This window comes from Vombatus ursinus, unplaced genomic scaffold (assembly GCF_900497805.2).
Source record: "Vombatus ursinus unplaced genomic scaffold, bare-nosed wombat genome assembly UNPS02014830.1, whole genome shotgun sequence".
NCBI lineage: Eukaryota > Metazoa > Chordata > Mammalia > Diprotodontia > Vombatidae > Vombatus > Vombatus ursinus.
The window spans coordinates 14,216,386-14,239,432 of record NW_020954608.1 but is presented as its reverse complement, the minus strand read 5'-3'; the positions used below and the strand labels follow the sequence as shown (position 1 = coordinate 14,239,432).

At 36.7% G+C, this 23,047-nt stretch overlaps 1 protein-coding gene across 1 annotated transcript in view; it reads left to right on the top strand.

The window, feature by feature from the left end:
* Positions 1-23,047, top strand: part of FAM185A (family with sequence similarity 185 member A) — an 84,148-nt gene that overhangs the window by 28,068 nt on the left and 33,033 nt on the right. Inside the window, exons 5-6 of the mRNA XM_027838704.1 lie at positions 3,730-3,771; positions 22,779-22,874. Coding sequence (XP_027694505.1) covers positions 3,730-3,771; positions 22,779-22,874 — 138 coding nt within the window. The remainder of the gene's footprint in view (positions 1-3,729; positions 3,772-22,778; positions 22,875-23,047) is intronic.

Genomic DNA, 23,047 nt, shown 5'->3' with positions numbered 1-23,047 from the left:
ACTATATAAATGTCAGCTGTTATTATTGCCAAAAGGCATTCTCTCTTCTACTGTCCTTGTCTGAATCCTGCCTGACTTTTGTGGCTTAGATTACATCCTATCTTCTCCATAACTACTCCAGTTCACATAATTTTCCTCTTCTAAACTCTTAACAACATTTGTCTTCACTGTTCACTTGGATAAAATGAGATAATATATGTCAAGTGCATTGTGACTGTAAAGCACCATATAAGTACACGAGATTAGTATTATTGATGATTATATTATACTTGACTCTGCATTTTGTGGTTTCAAGTTTTTAACGTATGTAAATCTTGTCTTTGAGAAGCAGCATAACGCCGTGGTCTTAGAACAAGAAGATCTGGCTTTGAGTCCCAGATCTTGTACTTAGTGGCTGTATGACTCTGGCAAGTTGTTTATTCTCTGTGAGCCTCAGTTTCCTTATTTGTAAAATGGAGATAATGGTATTTCCCTCACAAAGTTCTTGAGAAGAAAACACTTTGGGAGTGTTAAAACATTATCAACAACTCTGAGCCTGTTTATTATTATTATTGTTATTATTATGTTCTCTTCAGTTGGTTGTAACTTCCTGAGGGCATGGAATGTATAGCTAATAAATACTCAATAAATATTTAAATTGAAGTGAGTTCTTTGCAATGCACATAGCAGGCATTTGATAAAAATTTTTAGTGAATGAAAAGTCATACTTCCTGTTTTTATTTTAACCAGACCCGTGATTTCAATGGTATAGTGAACAGCTTGTGAGGAAACTCTTTTTTTCTAATGTTGGCTCAGTACCTGCTCTGTAACATAGTCTTGGAGGATTAGGATTGCTTGAGGGCCCTGAGAGGTTGGGGAATTTGCTCAGCATCCCAGAACCAGTCTGTGTCGGGGTATGACTTGAACCCATGTCTTCCTGGTTCCAAAGCCTGCTCTATCCACTATATTATAAAGCCATAAGATCTGAAAACTGGGGAAACCACATGGTGACTTGCTTGTGTGGTGATCGTCAAATCACTTAATTTCTCAAAGCCTCACTTACTTCATCTGCAGATGGGGATCATGGCACCTGCAGCGCCTCCCCCAGGCAGGGATGTGTTGGAGCTCAAGTGAGATCACGTCTATAAAGCACTTTATTTAAATGTCAGGGAGGATCATTTTTTGTTACTTTGGAGAGAAGGATATATGGAACACTTGCTTTGGTCTAGGGATTGGCTTTGGCTGCTCTCAGCAAGTGGGTGGGACAGCTACACATTTTACTGGGTTCTGAACATTTGGAGGGAATGTACAGAATAAACTGGTAAAAATAATGTTTACAGAATAACTTTGTACCACACCTAACACTTCCAGCTTAAACAGGACTTCTTGCTTTTTTTTTTAAGCTGAGTTTCTAATGCAAACCAAGCTTTATTCCTACACAAACTCACTCCTTGTTCACATACTTATTGCTGTGCATACATTTGAATATGAGAAATTTAGAATAATTGGTGAAACAATAGCCTCTCTTAAAATCCGACGCAGGAGTCATTTGCCTGTATAATGATGTGATGTTTAGAAGGATATTTGAACAGTGTACATGCATTCCCATCACAGTGGATTCATTCTGGAACCAAGATTATTTCTTTATGTTTTCTGGGTGCTTTGCTGGAGTTAGGGTAAAAAGTAATATTGTTTAACTGTGTATTGAGGGAATGCTGAAGAATGCGGTACTGTTTAATGACTCCAAGGGTGACTCTTCATATACGCATGCTGAACAAAGAAACTGTTCTGAGGAGGGGAAAAAAAAAAGTGGTTTCAATATCCCACATCCATCCTGGAAAAGAGATTCTCATTAAACGATGGAACATTTTGGGTTTTTTTTTTCTTAGTCATATTTTAGTATGTGCATTACACTCCACAATCAGAAACCACTTTAATCGTTGCAGATGAAGGCAACTGTAAAATAGAAAGAATACTTGTTTTAAAACTAACAGTTGTTGTTTTACAAGAAACATTTCAGCTTTTGGCTCAAAGTTGACTTTCTGTAGATTGGTAAATGTTTTGACGTATAGATTAAAAATGTGCAGTGAGTGCATTTGGCAAATTTTTAATCCTGTATGATTTTTTAATTTCAATTTTTATTCTGAACTTAATAAACACCAAATAGAATTCACATTCCTATATTCATAATAGAACAGAAAAATAAGAATTGACATGAAACAATAGTTCTCTATTAAGTATAGCTTCCTTTTTAAACATAAAGTATATAATAAAGTATGAAGTGTAGTATTAAGCATAAAGTATTAACTATAAAATATATAGTATTAAGTATATAGTAAAAATCTTTAGCTTTCAAAATTGTCTTTTCTGGCTTTCCTTCTGTTCTTTTCTCTCTATTAACAAATATGCCTTAATATGACCCTCTTTACTCCATCTGTCTGGTAGTTTTGCTATCACTTCTCTAAACTTCCTTGCCTTTCAACCCCACTTCACTTGGAAAAAAGAAAAACAAAATGCCTGTAATCAGTAGATGTAGTCAGGCAAAACAAATTCCCAGATGGATTGTGTCTGAAGATAGATGTTTCATTCTTCATCTTGAGTTTATTACTTCTCTCTTAAGAAATGGATAACAAACTTCATCATCAGTCCCCTGGAATCATGATTGGTTATTGCATTGATCAAAATTATCAAATCTTTCAAAGTTGTTTTTCTTTATAATCTTGTTATTGTATAAATTGCTCTCCTAGTTCTGTGTATTTCACTCTGAATCAATTTATGCAGATCTATCTAGGTTTCTGTGAGACCATTTTTTATCTCATCGCATTATAATTTTTCATTTCATCTAATACCATAATTTGCTTAGCTGTTCCCTAGTATATGGGCACTCCCTTAGTTCCTAGTTATTTACTACTATAGAAAGAGCTACTGTAAGTAGTGTTTACAAGTAGGTTCTTTTAAAAAATGTCTTTATTGTACTGGCCTGGTACAGATATAGTAGCTGAATCAAAGGGTATGCACAGGTTAGTGATTTTTTTGGATATAGTTTTAAATTGCTTTCCAAAATAGCTTCATGAACAGTGGATTATTAATAGTCCTCTTTCTCCACAGCTCTTCTGACAATTGTCATCTTATCTTTTTTGTCATCCTTGACAGTCTGGTTAGTGTGAGAAAGAATCTTAGGGTTGCATTTCTCTAATTATTAGTTATTTTGATCATTTTTTCCAGGTCTTTTAATACCTTGGATTTCTTCCTTTGAAATCTGCCTATTCATATCCTCTTGTAAATTTGAATCAGTTCCATATGAATATTGGATGTAATACTTGACGTAAAACCCTGGTCTAAGTGAGATTATCCTCCTCTCCCCACTATTTGTCAGGGAGTATATGTATCCTACTCAGACTCTGAGTAGATTGGTTTTTGTTTTTTCTTTTTTGTGGATAGTAAATCAGAATCTGAACAAAAGCTTCGCTATGAGTTACTTAGATTTGCACCACCTATGTGGGTTGGATACAGTAGTAAGTAAACATGTAATTTCCAATAATAGCTTATAGAACTAGTCATGTTTGGGTACTGCATAACATCTGCATCTTTTTTTTTTGGTCCAGTATTAACATTCATTTATTCATATTCATTCTCTCTGTCTCTCTCTGTCTCTCTCTCTGTCTCTCTCTCTCTCTCTCTTTTCCCTCTCCCCCTTCCTCCTTCCCTCCCATAGGTGAATTAACTGTATTCTCTCTGTCTCTCTTGTAGGTGACTTAACAGTACACAGCAAAATGGGTAACATCACAATAGGTATGTGCTGGCTTCTTTAAATTGACTTTAAAACTTACCTGTGCTTTTTATTCCATATAGTAGTATTGTAGTGCCATTTCTGAAAATACTTTACCTAATCAAAATGTAATTGCTGCATACCTTGGTGTACCATCTAGTTAGAGACAATCTTTAACTTAAGAAATGGTGTTTCTAAAAGCATGTTTGTAAAGGTTTTTTTTGAGAACTTAGAACATATTTTCCAATAGAAATTTTGCTATTTGTAATGGATAGGTACCCACACAAGTCCACAAAAACCTATATAATCTATAATGTATTGAAGTGTATGATATTTTACTAGTGACCATGTGTAATAATGTTCTTAGAAAAAAAAGTTTTCAGAATGCCAGGTTGGCATGCCAGAAACATGTCTTCCCTTCTTGTACAAACTCATTCCATCAGTTTGCCAGGGAGTGGGAACAGAGACTCCTAATTCCAAACCCTTGGTACTTGTTCCCATTTGAGTCATCTCTCTGGGACCAGATAAACAGAAAGAGTGAAGGGAGAAAAAAGGGAACAGCCACTAGGTAGATTGAAGCTCCCTTCTTTCTTCCTTGCTATTGCTGGGTCCTGTACGACTATTGGGACAAAGTGAAAAAATAAACAGCGCCCCGTCAGCCGGTAATGTGATAAAGTGAAGAAATAGGACTAGATTTGGTGGGGGGGGGGGGGGAGAAGTCCCAGACAACAGTAGGATTTATAGCAATCAGAGGAGAAGGGAGCGCAATCTGAAGCAATGTCACCAGATAGGGACAGTTCCAATGACATCAGGCAGGTGCTTATGAGAAATGTATTAGATAAGCTAGTGAACTGGAGATTGTCTGTTTAGAATTTTCTGTTTTTGAAGGTTTTTTCCTTTGGCTCAGTAAAAACACAAAGAGAAACTTTTAACTTTTTCACAAGGGGAAAAGTAAAATTTTGGCCATTGAAATGGGAAGATTGTTATTACATGTGAACAAGTAAGTGAAATTGAATTGCTTCTTGAAAATTAGTTTTAAAAAAGTTCTGAATTAAGATTCAAAATTTTTCCTCCCGTGAACTTCTTTTTTCTCAATCTAGTGATGCTGAATTAAGGGGATAGAATCTAAGACAATACTCTCTTTTTCTTAGATGAATTTGTGTCCAATAATACCTTCTCCATTATTCACTGAGCTCAGTATTAAATATTAAGATATTTAACATTAAAACAATTGTATTTAGTTATTTTCTATCATTTCATAAAATCTTAGTATTGGAAAGAACTTCAGGAAGTTTTGTATATCCTATCCCCTAATCTAGGGGTGGGGAACCTGCAGCCTAATCTGATTCCATTGCCTTCTCTAATGATGGTGACCTCTTAGTCTCTGTTTTAACTCTTCAGTCATGGGAACTCCCCATTTCATGAAGCATCCTATTCTATTTTTGGACAACTCTAATAATCTGCCATTTTGGACAAAACTAAATTTTTAGGAACTTAATAGGATAAATAGGAAATACAGCTGTGAAGTACTATTCTAAGAACATGCAAATATGAAAGAATAGGTTGTGGTATGCTTTTACACTATAGAAAATACCTATTTGGAAATGCAGAAATTGAAGAATTTTAGTATTTTATGAAGATATATCAAAATAAGAGGGACAAGTTATTTATTCACTTAAAGTTACTAGCTTCTAGGATGGTCTCTTATAATTAAACTCAAAACACAGAGTAGATGGTAGTTTCATTGTTAGAGTAAACAAATGTGCATAATTCAACAGTTCCTCATAATGTTTTTCAAGTAAATAAGAGATCAGTTTTGAAATTTTTGAGTGGAGCCAAACATAAACAGTTATTAAAGATTTTCTACTTCAGTTTAGATTAAGTGTGTGGCCTTTTTTTTTAAAAAAAATCACAATGTTGAAAGTCATAATTTCAGTCAGGGTTGAAAGATACTATTAGAATCTTTTCCAAACTCATCATCTCTAATAAGAGTGCTGTATTTTTATTTTTAAAAATACATTTTATTAATGCCATCTGTTTTTTATATCACAGTAATTTCTGGGAAAATACCTTACTTGTGCCCCCATTGAACTTTTTTGTTTGTAACAGAGAAAAACAGTTATGTAAAAATACCTGTTACACAGACTATACAGATGGTGAATACAACCTTCTGCCCTAGTTCCTCATCTTTCTGATGTGAAAAGGAAAGTATGTTTCATTATCTGTTTTCTGTATCACTGGTTTTTCAGTTAGTCTAGACCTGATGCCTTTTATGATATTTTTCATTTATATTGTTGCAGTCATTGTATATGAGAGAAGCAGGATGATGTAGTAGATAGAGAGTCAGTCCAGGAGATAAGGCCAGTGCCCTATTCACTACAGGATTTACTTAAAATTTGAATCACTTTCACAGTCAGTGTAGCTTCTTCTTTTTAAAAAATAATTAAAAGTGAATTTGTTTATACTTACCCTGAAGATTATCTATTTTTCTCCATATTCTGTTATAGTTGCCCATTATAATTAACCCAGATTTGTTAAGCCTTATGTATAGTTAACTCAATAAAGCATGTTTCCACACAGATTGAGATTGTGGGTTCTTTTTTTCAGCTCCCACAAATGTGGACTTGTTGCTTACAAAAATACCAGATAAATAAAAACTGACATAGGGCCAGCAGCATGCATATATGAAAGACTTTAACAGCAAAGGAAAGGATTTGGTGGAAGAATGGATAGTGTGGCAGAGACAACAGAAGTGCTGGTGGCTAGGGTCTTTAATAATCTTTTTAAGACTCTTAATAGGCCCACACCTTCACTTGAAGAATGCTAATGTATAGCAATAATAATGATAACTAACATTTTATATAGTGTTTAAGATTTATAAAATGCTTACCACATGTTATCTTAATTCTCATGACAACTTTGTGAGCTAAGTATTATTACTCTCTTCATTTAGAATCATGGAAATCTTATCATCCTTATTGGATCTCTCCTGCTGGTGCTTCTAGAATAACAAGTTTTCCTTTTATAGTGAAATAGTCGGCATTGCAAAAACCCAAGTCTTAATGAAATTTGAACTCCTTAGGTTCATCACAGGAGATTAATTTTATTTTTGTCCAAAAAAACCTTTTGTCTCAGGTTATTTTTTTACGTTAATTATTTTATTTCAAAATCAAAGTGACAACATTCCAATAATTAAAAACCATTATGATATATCAGTTCTATCAGGTCAGTACTACTTTGTCCTAACTCTCCTTTTTGTTTTCCTAATTATTGCATGACCTAGAGCAAAGTGACCATTAAGAAACTATCTTCTTGTATCATATTTTCTTTTAGACATAGAAGATCCTTATGATCTTGAACTTTATATTGACATTTATCAACAGAAAATGTAGTTTGTTTTTCATGTAGAGATTTGTTATCAAGGTACCTGTTAGTAGCATGGAGGTATTGGCAATGTCCAAAAAGAGGTGGTTTGAGGATTTTTTTTTTTGTACAAAGTAGTCAGTGGCTTTTCAACGAATTATTTCTGTTTTTATGATGAAGTCAGATGAACCATTTTATGAGCAAATGATTTTATCATTGTATTCATTTCTACAATTTAGGACCCCATAAAATTTTTTTGTTTTAAAATAAAAAACCGAAAATCTGTGATGTAAGTTTGTATGTACTTTTCCTTATGTTGAAAACATAATTCATGGTCTCTGTTACTGTTAGGAATGTTCTAGTATGAGGCCATGCTGTGGGTCTCAGCATACCCAGGAAACAGATGCTTCCTGTAACTGACCTTGGGGATTCCAGCCCTTGACCTAAAGATTTCTCTTTGCTATAACCTAAACCCCTACTTATCTTCATTTCCTGTCTTAGAGTCTCTAAACTTTCTTGGTGACTCTGATTCTGGTGAAAGGATCTGCCCCACCCTGTCCCTAATTACATGTCCCCCCCCCTTTGTGACTGACCTGGTGCCTAAACACCAGCACTCACACCTTTTCCCCCTCTGCCAATGTACTGTCAAAGCTCGGTGTCTATTTTTACATATTCCCCCCACCCCACCCCATGAAAGAGAATACATACAATTAGAAAACTTACACAAAGGAATGTTACGCAGTATTGATGAGGAACTTCATGACCCTCGCCCTTTTTATTAAATTTGAGAAAAAGGGTGAGGGCCATGCATTCCTCATCAATATTAAACTAGCCAACCTATCCAGCTTAAGGTTCTTGGGTAGAGTCCTTGACTCACCATGATTTCCTAGGACCTTTTATCATTGCATTTAACAATAATAATATTTATATAGTGCTTACTGTGTGCCAGGCACTGTGCTAAGCCCTTTACTATTATTATTTCATTTGATCTCACAACAACCTTGTGAGGTAGGAGTTATTATTATCCCCATTTTACAGATGAGGAAACTGAGGCAAACAGAGGCTTTGTTTGAACTCAGGTCTTCCTGACCCCAGACTGTGTGCACTCTATGCACCATGGTGCCACCTGGCTGCACCCACTTTTCTCCCTGTACTACTCCTAAGCCTATTCTTCATCTTGGCTGTCAGATTCAGTCACTTCTCTCCTCTGTACCTTTGTAGGCCCCTCACCCCTGCTCTGGTTATACTCTGCTGCTTTCTCAGTCTCAGTACCTGTGAGAATCAGTCCTTTATTCTTCCTTGCCAGCCTCCAAATTTAGATTACTGTGAGCTTTCCTCCCCTTCATTCCTATTCATATGCTGCTGAACAGAGCTGGAGGAAATGATGAACCATTCGGATTAGATCCAGTGCAGATTTATACCATTTATAAGTTGTCCCTTTTACATTACCTGATTTCAGTAAGGCTGTCCCTACAGCAAGAAGATTCTTTTATTCTTCCTGAATGGATCCTCTGTCTCACTCACCACAGCAGGTGTTCCCAAAGTCTTATCTAATCATGCTTCCCTTCCAACCCCCTCTCACCACTTTCTCCTCCAAGGATCTTGTCCCGTATTTCCCCTGGCTATTTACCACAAGTGTTCTCTTTTCCCCTTCTTATTTCATGACCCTGTGACATTTGCCCACTATTTCCTACTTCACTGTCATCTTGGATGAAATGTAGCTCTTCTTTTCAAGGCAAATTCCTCTACATGCATCCTTCATCTCATCCCCTCTTATCTTCTCTAGAGGATTGTCTCAATTATCATCTCCCCCAATCTTCCATCTCTTCCTATCCTTCTCTGCTGATTGTAAGCTTGCCCACATTTTTTTTATTCTTAAACGATCTTACTAGATCCTGAAATCCATGCTCATTATTGTCCTGTATCTCTCAAACCCTGAACTTCTCCAAACTCATTTAAAAAGCTGTGTATACTTAGTGCCTCTACTTTCTGTCCTCTTACTTGCTTCTAAACCCTTTGCAATCTGCATTTTTACCTCATCATTCAACTGTTCTCTCTGAAGTTATGAATGACCTCTTAATTGTCAAAACTAATGGTCTTTTCTGAATCATCATCCTTCTTCATCTCTCTCCAGATCTGAGAGACAGTAAGGGGCCACTAAAGCTTCATGAGCCAGGGGAATAACATAACCAGGCATGTGCTTTAGAAATATCAGCTTAGCTGTTGTATTGATGATGGATTAGGTAGGGATAAGAATGAAGCATGAAATCTAAAAAGTAGGCTATTGTAATAGGCCTGGTGAGTGGTGATGAGGGCCTGAACCAGGAGTTGTGGCCACAGGAGGTCAGAAAAAAGGGGTGGATTTGAGAGATGTTTTTGAGGTAAAATTGACAAGTCGTAGCACCTGATTTCTTATGAGTATCAACAAAGACAACAGTGAAGGGATACAAACTCCAAGGTTGCAAAATCCAAGTGACTAGAAAGATTGGGTTACCCTTAACTAAAATGGGAAAATTAGAGGCAGTTTTCAGGGGAAAGATAATGACTTCCACTTTGTACATGTTGAGTTGGAGGTGCCCTTGGGACATCCAGGTAAAGATACCCCCAAAGCACTTGGTAATCTAGGCCTATGATTCTGGAGAGAGATGATGGCCAAACATACAGCTCAGGGCATCATAGATTTTGAAGTGGGAACTTCACAGATAGTTTAGCTTTCCCTTCCTGTTTCCATTTTACAGATGAGGAAACTGAGGCTTACAGGACAAGTGATTTGCCCAAAACCAAACAGGCAGTGACAGCTGAGATTTGGTGTCAGGTCGTCTGACTACAAAATCATACTTGGTTCCTAATGATTTAGGAGTCAATCTTCATAAAGATGATAATTGAGCTTATGTGAACGGATGAGATCACCAAGTGAGTAGGTATAGAAAGAAGGGATCAGGGACCAGGATAGAACCTTTGTGAACACCCGCAGTTAGGGAACTGGATCTGGAGGGTGACTCAGCAACAGAGAAGGAAAAAGTCAGGCCATTTTAAGCCACTGCCAGCTGGTGACAAAATTCTAAGTAAGCAAACATTTTTTTTTGTATTTGGAATCATAAAGCCAGTAACAATTTCTGGAAAATCTCCTGGATTTTAAACCCCGTTATTACACTATTTTTAACTTGCCCGTTTTCATTATCAGATATAATTTTCTATCTTGGCTGAAGGGCATGAGTTACAAAAAATTCTATACTGTGTGATGGTGTATCATCTTGTAACAGAGAAATCTATAGAAACATTATTCAAAATGATATTTTTCATTAAACCAAAAATATCACAGTCCTGATGGTGAATTTATAAGATACGTTTTATTTTCTTTATTTCTCCATTATCTTTATCTTCCATCACCTTAATAAATAATGAATTTTAAATGGAGCCTTACATTTAGACTGTGAGTGCCTTTTTATGCCCCAGGCTTAGCATAGTGCCAGACACATAGTAGGTGCTTAATAATTTCTTGTTGACTAATTGGGGAAGAAAAAATTTTAAAACTAGAAGCTGGCAGTTCGAGGAAAAAGATTCATCCCAATGTGCAGAGGCCAAGAATATGAGTATATGGCGTAGAAGGTAGAAAGGAATAGAGTAAAATCCTGCAGCAAAACCCAGTCAGATAGAAGTGAGAGACGACAAAAGATATGCTAACCAGGGAAGATAGGGGAGTGGGAGATGCTCAAGTAAGAGGGGAGCTGGAATTTGATCAATTAATCCAGCACAAGGAACCTGGTCAGTATGTTGAAATCCAGGCAGTGACATCTGAGTGGGACTGAGAAGCCAGGAGTGAGTTTGGAGAAGAACAATCCATGTCCTTATTGAAATTTTCAGCTTAGCAGATTGCAAAAGAGAACAGATACTTGGCACATCTTTTTTTCATTTCAACAGCTTCTGTGATTTGAACTCTTTGTCTCTATAAGTAAATCAAAGGGTAAGAAGCAGAGACGTTTTTTTTTTTCAAATGTGAAGCCAACACTCAGTGCTTGAGCAACCATCATAATTAAATGGGAAATCTGGTTTAGTAATGATTGAGATCATAGGTACATTTAATGAATTTAACACGTGACCTTGAAGTTTGCCAAGGAAGGAAAACTGGAAATTGGGAAATCAGTGTACTAATCCTGAAACCAGCAGGTCCCTTGTAGCTTTCATATCAGAGAAGGGAATATTGATGGAAATAGAATGGTTAAATAAGTTAACCAGTGTAGTGTGGAGGGAAGAGTCCTGGATTTAGAATGGGAGGACTTAGGTTCAGATTCCAGCTCAACCTTGAATATAAAAGGTCACACCATTTAAAAAAAAATGTTTAAAAAGAGAACTAAATCAAATTCCTTTCATAGCCATGGCTTCATGGCTAAGAGTTCTTTGTTAAACTATGGACAGAAAAATAAAATACTAAGTAGATAAAGTAGGAAATGAATAAAAATAGATAAAACAAAAGATAAAATAGGAAATATTGAAATGTGATACTGAAAAAAGTTTTGCATGAACAAAATCAGTGCATCTGGGATAGAAGGAAAAATTTTGAATGGTTGGACTAGAATGACTGATAAGGGTTCTTCCAAGTTCTAAATCTATGATTTTTTTTATCTTGTTTACCTATAATTCTCTTCTTCCACCATCTTCACTCTAATCTAGAACAAATGACCTTTCACAAATTTAACCTCTTTCCCAGTAAATTGTACACTGCTAGGGCACAGATTTAGAGAAGGGGGTATCCAGGGTTAAGGTACCCAACTACAACCTAAGAAAAGACTATTTGCTGAGTGATCTTGGAAATAGAAATATTAGACCCTTTTCAAAGGATTATGAATTTTGAAATTTCTTTGTTATACATAAAGTGAAGGTTGGAAGTGATTATAAGTATGTTCTAAAGTGTTATTTAATTAATAAGTTAGGTTAGTTTTACTTAGTAGACACAGTAAATTGGTATTAAGCATTAAGGACTATAGAAAGCTTAATTTTAAGCACAGATTAGTGTGTGCTTTCCTTCATTTCGTATTCTAAAAGCCAATAGTACTATTGTTTTTCATCAATTGTGACTGTTATTGGTGTGGCCTGGAAATGGCCCTGATGCACGTTGAATTTTTTTGGCCTCTTAGTCTTTTCTGTCCCATAGAGGCTTTTATTGATGTTCCAGGTGCTGCCTCTCCTCTCCACTTTACCAAGCTTAGAAAACAGCTTTCCCAATGATGAATAAATTGAATTCTTACTTTTTTTTTCCTTCTTCTCAGGAATACTTCAAATCAGATGCCTTTCTTTTTAATGAAAGCTATTTTATTTCATTGATGATTGTATTTAAGTTTGCAGATCATTATTTTGGGTTGTTGCCTGAACTCTTTTGCTTTTTCAAATATACTATTACTGAGGGAAAAGTTAAATGACTTGCAGAAAGTCACACAGCTAGAAAGGGTCTGAAACTGGATTTGAACTTAGGTCTTCATCTAGCTGCCAGTGAGTATTCTAAGTATCATCATTCTAAGTGCTTCTCAAGCTTTTTGGTCTCAGGACACCCTTACACCCTTATTTGCACACCCTTACACATTTAAAGATTATTGAGGACCTCAAAGATCTTTTGTTTATATGGGCTATATTTATCAACATTTGCTGTGTTAGAAATTAAAACTGACAAAATTTTAAAACATTTTATTGTTTTTGTTGTTTAGTTGTTTTTTTTGTTTTTTAGTCAAGTCCAACTCTTCATGACCATATTTGGGGGCAGAGACTGGAGTGTTTTAAAAATATTTATTTATGTAAAAATAATAGTAATAAATCCATTATGTTAATATAATGTTTTTATGAAAATAACTATATTTTTTAAACAAAAAAGTGTGAAGAGTGGCATTGTTTTAGATATTTTTGCAAATCTCTTTAATGTCTGACTTAACGGTAGACAGTTGGATTCTTTTATCTTGATTCTGCATTCATTCTGTTGTGAAATGTTGTTTTGGTTGAAGTATTTGTTGAAAATCTGGCCTCACACAGATATGTAGTTGAAAAAGGAGAAGTATCGTAATAGACAGATAACCTCCTTGTATTATTATGAAAATATTTTTGACCTTGTGGACCCCCTGAAAGGTCTTGGGTATGATCCAGGGGTTCAAGGGATCATATTTTGAGAATTGCTGATTTAGATGAAGGCATAGATGTCATGATAGTCAAATTAGTAGGTGACAGGATACAGAAAAGATCTTTGTAGAACAATAGGCTAAATATAATAAGATGAAATAGAATAAGGATAAATATAAAACATTATATTCAATTTTTTAAAAGAATTTTATAGGTATAGGATATGAGAGAGATGGCTTGAAAACACTTTATGTGAAAAAGAACTGGCAAGCTAGTGGCCATTGAAGTTTATTTTGTAAGGTCAGTTCCACCCTTAGAGAAAATCACTTTGGCAGGTGTGTAGATTGGAGAAAGAAGAGATGAGCTAGGAAATCCAATTTAAAGGCAATTGCAGTAGTCTAGGCAGGAGGTATGAGAACCTGAATTAAAGAAGTGACTATGTGAATAGAGGAAGAGTAGAAGCTGTGAAATATTGTGAAGTTGGAAGTAGGATTTGGCAACTGATTGGATATCTAAAGTGAGGAGTCAAAGGTAGCACTTAAGTCTTCCTAGAAGCCACAAAAGCTAAAGAATGACACATTACCATTCATTGTAACAAGAGGTTATAGGATCAAGAATCATAGAATCAAGAAATGGAAGGGACCTTAGAGACCATCCAGATGTATTCTGCCCTGGTCAGACCACATCCAGTATATGATGTCCTTGGTATATGAAATTCTTAGTACTGCATAGTAAGAAGGACATTGGCAAGATAGAGGGCTTCCAGATGAGGATAACCGTAATGATGAAGGAGCACAAAAACTTGCTGAGGAATAGTTGAAAGTAATGAAAATGTTTACCCTGAAGAGAAGGAAGAGGAAGTATGCATGATAGCAATCTTCAAGTGACTGAAAGCTTGGAGTATGGGAAGAGGGGTTAGATGTATTCCATTTACCCTCAGAGGGCAGAATTGGGAGTAATGGGTAGAATTTGCAAAAAGAAATATTTTCAGCTCCATATGAGACAAAAAAAGCCTACCTAACAAATTAAGTGTAGATTAGTGAGTAGTGCAGGCCTGCACAACCTGTGTGGCCCACCAAAGGATTTCCTCTATATACAAAGGATGTTTTCTTCTACATTTTTCATGGGCTGTCTGAAATCCTTTGGCATCCTGCAAGTTGTGCAGGCCTGGAGTAGTGGATTCTTTCACTGGACATTTTCAGGGAGGTACTAGATGAACACTTGTCCTGTGGTGTTTTAGAGGATGCTCTTTGAGGTCCAAGTCAGTCTAGAGGTTATCCGTATCTTCCAATTCTTTTTGTTTTTGTTTTTGTTTGTTTTTAGGCAATTGGGGTTAAGTGACTTGCCCAGGGTCACACAGCTAGTAAGTGTTAAGTGTTTGGTCTGAGGCCGGATTTGAACTCAGGTCCTCCTGACTTCAGGGCTGGTGCTGTATCCACTGCTCCACATAGCTGCCCCACGTGTCTTCCAATTCTTGAGATTCTGTATGAGTTTGCATTTATCCACCTTGCGAAGGGAAAGCTGCTATTTTAAAAGTAAATTGTAAGTATCTTTCCTTAAATTGATTCAGATTAAACTTTCTGTATAGGGAAAACAATCTATCTTTTTGACCAAGTCTAAAATATTTTTGGTAGCAATCTAGAGGGATTTCAGCCAGAAGTTTAATCTGGATGACATAGTATAAGAAAAAGCAGCCCTCAGCAGAAAGCCACAGGGGCAGCAAGTGAGTCATGTTTGTCTGAGTTTCTTTGCTTGGTTAGTTGCTGTTTTCTTTTAAATGAAGGATTTGTTGGAGATGAAGCTTGGGGTGCATCTCAATTTCAAGTTAGAAATGGGTTATTGAATGTATGAATGAATGGAGCATTTATGAAAGTCTTACTCTGTACAGAGCACTCAGGTAAGTGCTAGGGACACAAAGGAACAGTAAGTCTTTGCTGCCAGGGAGCTCACCTTCTAATGGGGGAGACAACAGACAACACACGCAGGAGATTTCAGCTACAAGTCATATCAAAAGGTCCCATGGCAACAAAGTAGATGGTTGTGCCTTTTCTTCAATGTTATTTCCACTGATAAATTCATGTTGGTTTTTGATGATGAACCTCTTGACAGTATCAAGGACTTTGGTGACAAGAACTTTTTTGTCTGAGTCTTCAGTAGATGTGGCCGTAGGCATACAGGAGCAATTGCTGGGCTGTATCTCCACAGAGCTTGCTTTCCAAGATAATGCCAAAGGGCTCTGAGCTGGAGACTCTTTGTTGTTGTTGTTTGTCCTGTTGTTTGAGGGCCAACGATGTCAGGAGGGTGATGTCTTGACTAGCAAGTAAATCGGATCTGAGTGAGGCAGAGCTGTGCAAAGTAACCAGCCTCACTGTCTCCTCCAGGGTCATCTGAGTCCAGTGGCAAGACATAGGTCAAGATGATTAGAGATGACTACAGATGCAATGGGAGACCTTGGCCTTTTTAAGCTAAGATCTTTGCCAGGTCTCAGTTCGTCTGAGGCAACACCTATTCAGTGATTTAAGACTAGGTAAGAAATGAGGGGAAAGATGGCCTAGTTTGCCTACTCAAAAAAAAAAAAACCACAAAAATCTGGGAGGGGCAGACCTTCAGGGTTCACAATTGCTATTTATACTCACTCTGAGCCATCAAAACCTAAATAATGACCAGGTGAGGCTTGGGCTGGGACCTATTATTGGCCAATCAGTGAGAGCCAGAGTGGGCTGCAGGCATTGCTATTCCAAAGGCTTTTGGGTGCAGGGTCCTGAGCTGTCTCCATCAGAGGTTGAGGGGAGATGGGTCAAGGGAGTTGTGATAGTTTGACTTGCCTAGCACATGCTACCCCCTATTTCACCCTCAGGTGGTCTCACAGATTCAGCTGGGTTGGCATGCCTGTCCTTTGAGTGGCAGTTGGTTTTCAGTTGGTAAGGATGCCTAATTCTTTCACATAATTTGCTTGTGATTAGTGAATCATAATCCTGATGCTTGACTTCAAGCCCATGGAACAATTGATGTTTCCAAGAATCATAATTAATGTTAAAATTCAGGATCAAGTAATCACAACAACAGACAAGGTTTATAGGAACTTAGGAGAAATAACCAAATGAGAAGTATTTCCTGACAGTGAGGGTTATAAAACTTTGAAATGATCTCCCAAGGAAGGATACGGAACAGTTTCCCCTGGAGAGCTCTAAAAATAATATGAGCTGGAGAGCTCTAAAAATAATATGAGATGATTTGGGTGTGGTCCTTTGTGGTATCAGGGAAATGGCCTAAATGGCCTTGCTATATTCTCTTCAATGCTGTAATGACTGTGAATGACTGAATAGCAATAGATTATATCTATTTTATATATATATATATATATAATGTATTATATATATTATGTATTTTATATATATTATATATATATATATATATATATGATTAGGTTATAATCAGTTTAGCATCTGTACTCACTAACCTTTCATGTAATTGCAGCTGGTTCTAACATCTGTATACAATCTCCCCTCACCTCCCACCCTAATTTCTCTTTGATCTCTATAATGTGCTTTCCAGTACAATTATCTTCTCAGGGTTTGAAACAGCCATATTCTGGCCAGATTCAATTTAACACTTATTTAATGAGTATCTTCTCCACGTAAGGCACTGTGCCTTCCTGTACTGTACTGACAGTGGATGCAGAGGTGAATAAGACACAGTTCTCCTCTTGTAAAAAGTTTATCATCTAGTAAATTAGGTGTAAAGTTAGTCAATAGGCAACAAGCATTTAAGTGCTTACTATGTGCCAGGCACTGTGCTAGTCAATAGACATACAAAGAAAAACAAAAGTCTCATTCTAATGGGAGAGATGTAAATAACTAGGTATATCCAAGTTATATATACAAAGTAGATGAAAGGTAACCTCTGAGGGGAAGGCACTTGCAGCGGGGCCGAAAGGCCTCCTGCAGAAGGTGGGATTTGATCTGATTGTTGAAGAAACTCAAGAGTACCCAGAGATGGAGGTAAGGAGGGAGAGCATTCCTAGCATGGGGAACAGGCTGAATACAAAGGCACAAAGATGGAAGATTGTGTGAGAGCAGACCAGCGTAGCTGGAATGAAGTGGCTGTTTAATAAATGCTTGTTGATTTGACTTTAGAGATTTAAATGCCAAACATAGAAAGGTACAGATATTTGCTCCTGGAGGTGACATGGAGCTACTGGAGTTTATTGAATAAGGGAATGAAATGGGCAGACCTAGGCTTTAGGACAATCACTTTGGCAGCTGAATAAATTATATAGTGCAGTTGGGAAAGACTCGAGACAGGGATACCAATTAGAATGCTATTGTAGTCCAGGCAAGAGGTAATGAAGGTCAGCTAGTGGTTACGTGAATGGAAAAGAAGGGAACATATACAAGAGATATTGTAAAAGTAGAAATTATAACTAACAAATCTGCTAACAAATTTGCTAATAAATCTGATATATGGGGTGAATGGGAACAAGGAGTTTAGGATAGCACCAAGCAGAGATAGCTTGGAGAATAGTAGTGCCGGTGATAGTAAGGGAGAAGTTTTAAAGGGACTAAGATGGGTTTGGGGAAAAAGATTAAAGAGTTCTCTTGTGGACATTTTGAGACACCTGTTCAGATGCACAGAAGTTGGTTAGTGATGATAGTGATTACATATATAGATCTGGGAATCACAATTACTGATCTAAGAGTTGGAAGAGACTTCTAGAGCCATCTATTTTAGCATGTACAGAAAGGAATCCCCACGATGGTATTCTTGACAAGTGATTGTCCAGCTTCTGCCTGAAGACCTCTAAGGAGGGACAATATATCACCTCTGTAGGAAGCTCATTCTACTTTGGGATGGCTCTAATTGGTAGGAAGTTTATTTTTTTTTCTGACATCAAGCTTAAATTTACCTCTTTGCATCTTCTGTACATTTCTTCCAGATCTATTATTTGGGGTCAAACAAAACAAGTCTTATATCACTGGCACATGACAGCCTTTTGAATGCTTGAGGACAGCTATTATATCTCACTTTGAGTCTTCCCTTTTCAGGCTAAACATTTCTGGTTTCTTTAATTGATCCTTAGGTGACATAGACTTAAGGCCCTTAACCATCCTAGTTGCCCTCCTCTTGAAACCATGACACATGAAATTGAATACAGTAGTTAAAATGAGGTGAAGGTAGAATACGTTGGTCTATGACTTCCCTGATCCTGGAAGCAGTGCCCACTCTTGATGTAGTCCAAGATCATATTAGGTTTTTGGCTACTACAATTCAACAGATTTTTTTTCTGAACACTTGTTGTCTATCCATGACTCCTCCATTTTAAAATTAGGAAGTTGATTTTTAATTTTTTAATTTTTAATTTAAAAATTTTTTTAATCTTCTCAAAAATTTGATAAACCTTTACTCAAATCATTGACAAAAATATTAAGTGTCACAGGGCCAAATCCCTGAGGTACTCCACTAGAGACCTCCTACCATTGTTGGCAATGAACACTTATTAAATCTAACTATACAACCAGTTCTGAATCCAATTATGTTATTGTCTAATCCATACCTCCGAGATTATGAGAATAGCACAAGACATTTTATCAAAAATTTGCTCAAATATAGGTAAACTACATTCATAGCATTCCATGTATCTACTACTTGAGTAATCCTTTAAAAAAAAAATCCTTTCAAAGAAAATGAGGTTAGTCTGGCATGACCTGTTCTTGATGAAGCCATTTTGGCTCTTTGTTGTCTGCTTTCCTTTCTAGGTATTTGCCAACCATCTCTTTAATAATGTGTTCTAGATTGTTCCTAGGAAGTGAAGTAAATCTCACTGGACTGTGGTTTACACTCTGTTCTCTTTTCTTTTTCTGAAAATTACGACATTTGACTTTTTTCCAATTTCATACCTTTGCTCTTTTCCATGATCTTTCCAGTGGCTCAACAATCACACCTGCTAGTTATTTCCAGATCCAATGATGTAATTTGTATGGGCTGGGTGACTTGAATTCATCAAAAGGCAGCTATGTGCTTTTTTTTTTTTAATATTTCCTTACTTATATTGGGTATCAACTCCCTACTAGTCAACTGCACAGAGGTGATAATTGAAAACATTGGAGCTAATGTGATCACCAGGTGAGACAGTATAGAGGCATAAGAGAAGATGACTCAGTACAGAGCATTGGGGTACACTTTGGTTAGTGGGTGTGTCATAGATGAAGAACTAACAAAGGAGAATACCACAGAGGAATAGTCAAATGGGAGAACTATAAGAGAAGTGTCATGAAAATCCAGAAGAGAGAGTGTCCAGGAGGAGAGCATGATCAGCTATTTTAAATGCTACAGAGAGGTCAAGAAGCATGAGAACTGAGTACATTAGATTTAGCAGTTAAGAGCTTATAACTTTGGGGAGAACAGTTGAATGAAATTGGAATTCCACTTGCAAAAGGTTTAGAAGAGAGTCAAAGGAAAGGAAATAGAGATACCTAGTGTTAGATATCTTACACAAGGAATTTGCGTTTCAGTGGAATACCATTTTTCAATGGTAGGTTAATTCTGGAATGTTAGAACATATGTTCTATCTTTAAATAGGAGCTGACACAAAAACAGTTCAGTTATGAAATTTTATTTAGGATTGCCTCATCTTGCTTAGTCCCCATGGAAAAGAGGATAAGCAGACAGTTCTGCCAGCTATTCCTCACTGATCTGTTTATTCTGCCATTGCTGCCTGGCTGTGGTGGGAGGCAAGCTCTTGGCAGAGAACTGGTGGTGCCATTCATCCTTGACTTTCAAAGAGGACCAATGACGTCGTGAGTGATTACTTGACTTGTGCGTGAACTGGATTTAAATGAGACAGAGTAGCACAAAGTCATAAGGGCAGCAGTTAGAATATCGCTTCTCCCATACCTTGTTACTCTGGGATAGTAACTTGCACACAGTAGGCGTTTAATAAGTTTTTCTTGAATTAAATTGAATTTGCAGCCCATTCTTTCCCTGGATCTTAGTCTTGCCCTTTATTTTTTCCCTCTGCTATTAACCAAATTTATATTCCCGGTGTTAGTTCATTGTTAGATTTCAAAGTCATCCCTGATACACTTCAGCTAAATTCATCTTTGTGGTTTCAGGTGGTTTTAGCTGGACAATGATATATTTTCCCTATTCATAACTTAGTTGCATCTGTCAGACATATAAAGTTCTTGCCAATGTTGTAATGACAAAAAGCTCTCTGTGGGATCCTGCTTGTTACAACCACTGTCTGGACAAAGGATTCCTGTTCACTTTGTTTTAATCGCCTTCTGATGCATATTTCCTCCCTAGGCTGCTCTTGAGGCCTATGGAATTTTTCTGTATTTTGTGAGCCTGTAATTATGGTGAGAATATTTCCAGATCAGAACTATTTCTGCTTTCTTAGCTACTTCAATGCAACATCAGAAAATGAAAATTTTACTTTGATTCTTAAAAGATTGTTGGAATCAGCTTTATGAAAGAAAATACATGAAAATTAAAGATTAGCTTTTGCTGGATATCATTGATGGTGTATTTTTTTTCTACAACAGTAAATCATTTAGTTTCCTCTGACAGTCTCTGTGGGGCCATTATTATAGTACAACTGTTCAGATGTTAAAATCTGGTGTTTGTTACTTATTTAAGGAAGAAAAAGAAAAGAGTTACTTGTGAGATAGACATCTTGTTTTTCCTTTTATTTCCTCAGAATAAATAAGAAATCATACTTCTTTAAGCTTGTTGACTGGAATCATAAGCACATTGACTGTTCACTTTTACATTTTAACTGGCATGTCCTCTTCAGGGATATTAAAGAAGTTTTAAAAAACTAGTTGGTACTTCATGACGTGTAGCATCATCTCCTGTCTCCAAAAGCTTAACTTCTCAGCATTAGTTTTGACTTACGGCACATAAGCAGTAAATAAGTTTATTCAAATAAAGGACATGTTTCCCATCTACATTGGTCATGAGTGAATATAAAATATCCTGGTGACAAAATGTTCACATTTTCCAACTGTGTAGGAAATAAGTTGCCTTCTTTAGAAGTTTCTCCTGGAGAGAGTCTAGTCTGTCACTTTAGATTATTTAAGAAATTAGTTACAGCTTTGCTGTGGAATACAAATCTGCTGAATTTGTGACTAATATTTATTGTATTTCCTCAGTTTTTTTCCTTTATGTTGACTCCTCCTCCTTCACATTTTGAGAATATCAAGGGAAATGTTTCATTCATGAACAGCTTCTTTCTCTACAGTTGAAGCAATATTTTCTGTCATAAGAAGCTTCTTAAGTGTAACATGCTTTGTCCTTGCTAAGGATGAAAAAGGGTTAAATAAGTGCAATTGTTTTTTGCCATTGGTTTTGGAGAGGGAAACTACTTAGTACAGGCTCTTTTCTTGCTCCATATTTCTGTCCTAATTATGTGTCCCTTAAACCGAGGCTGTAAGGTTAGTTGTACATTGGGTATTCTGTGGAAGAATTCAGGCGGCAAACTAGGTTTTTGTAGCTATTGATTTTCTTCCCTGCACCAAAAACATGAAAACTCCCCAGTCCTAAATTTGAACATTACCTTTAATTGCTTTTCAAATTCTTTACCTTTTGGGGGTCCCATTCCCTCCTTCCACCTCTCAGTTAGCACACAAAGCTTTTGCTAAAGCAGTCTTGCACTTTTTAGGAGCTATAAAATTATTGAAGTAAAGGTTTTAGATTAAGATTGCCGATTCTGAAGCTTAGGCCTGATCATGTCAGTTTCTGTTCGGTAAACTCCATTGGCTCCATATTACTTCTAGGATCAAATACAAAATTATCTGGCATTCAAAGCCCTTCATAACCTAGCCACCCACTTCCCCTAACCTTCCCAGTCTTACATGGTATACCAACTCATGTACTCTTCAGTTCACTGGGCCTGCTTGCATTTCCTTACACAAGATCATCCATCTCGTGATTCTGGGCATTTTCACAAGGCTTCCCCTTATCTGGAATGTTCTCCCTCCTCATCCCTGCCTCCTGTCTTCTCTGGCTTCCTTCAAGTCCGAGCTTAAATCCCACCTTCTCTAAGAAGCCTCTCCCAATTTCTCTTCTTTTTTTTCCTTTTTTTTTGTGTGTGAGGCAATTGGGGGTTCCCAATCTCTCTTAATTCCTATTTATCTCTGTAAGTGGTCTTTTTGTATGTAGTTGTTTGCATGTTATCTCTCTCATTAGATTGTGAAAGACTGTCTTTGGGCTTTTGTATCCTCAATGCTTACCTCACTTTCTGGCACATAGTAGGGACTTAAATGTTTACTGACTGATTAGCTAACTACCTCAAAATTTAGTGGTAGTACTATCCAAGTAAATATGGTCATTGAGTCCTCTTAAGGTATACACGTTTTCCAGGAATCTAGTAAAAGTAATTATTATGAAAAAGTTGAAATGTTGAAAAGTTGAAGGAAATAATGGTCAGTGTCCTTTAGAATGAGCCTTAGAACCTTCTTATCCTGTTTCTAAAGTTCCCTTCACTTCAGATTTAAAATGTTTCTTCTGCTAACAAAAATGATGTATCACTACTAAATCTCTGCCCCTGTGATCTTTTTTCCAGATTCATTAAATGGACACCTAAAAGCTTCAACACATGAGGGTGCTATAGATGTTTATGTCAGCCAAATGGGGAATGTGGACTTGAAATCCCAGAAAGGTTAGCAAATTGAAATATTTTCTTGTGACATAAAGTGTATAGAAAGCTTTATATAACACTCAAAACCCAAATGGCCTGTCCATACTAAAACAGCTATATATTTTATACAATTTAATGTTGGCAGATACACACACACACACACACACACACACACACACACACACACACACACA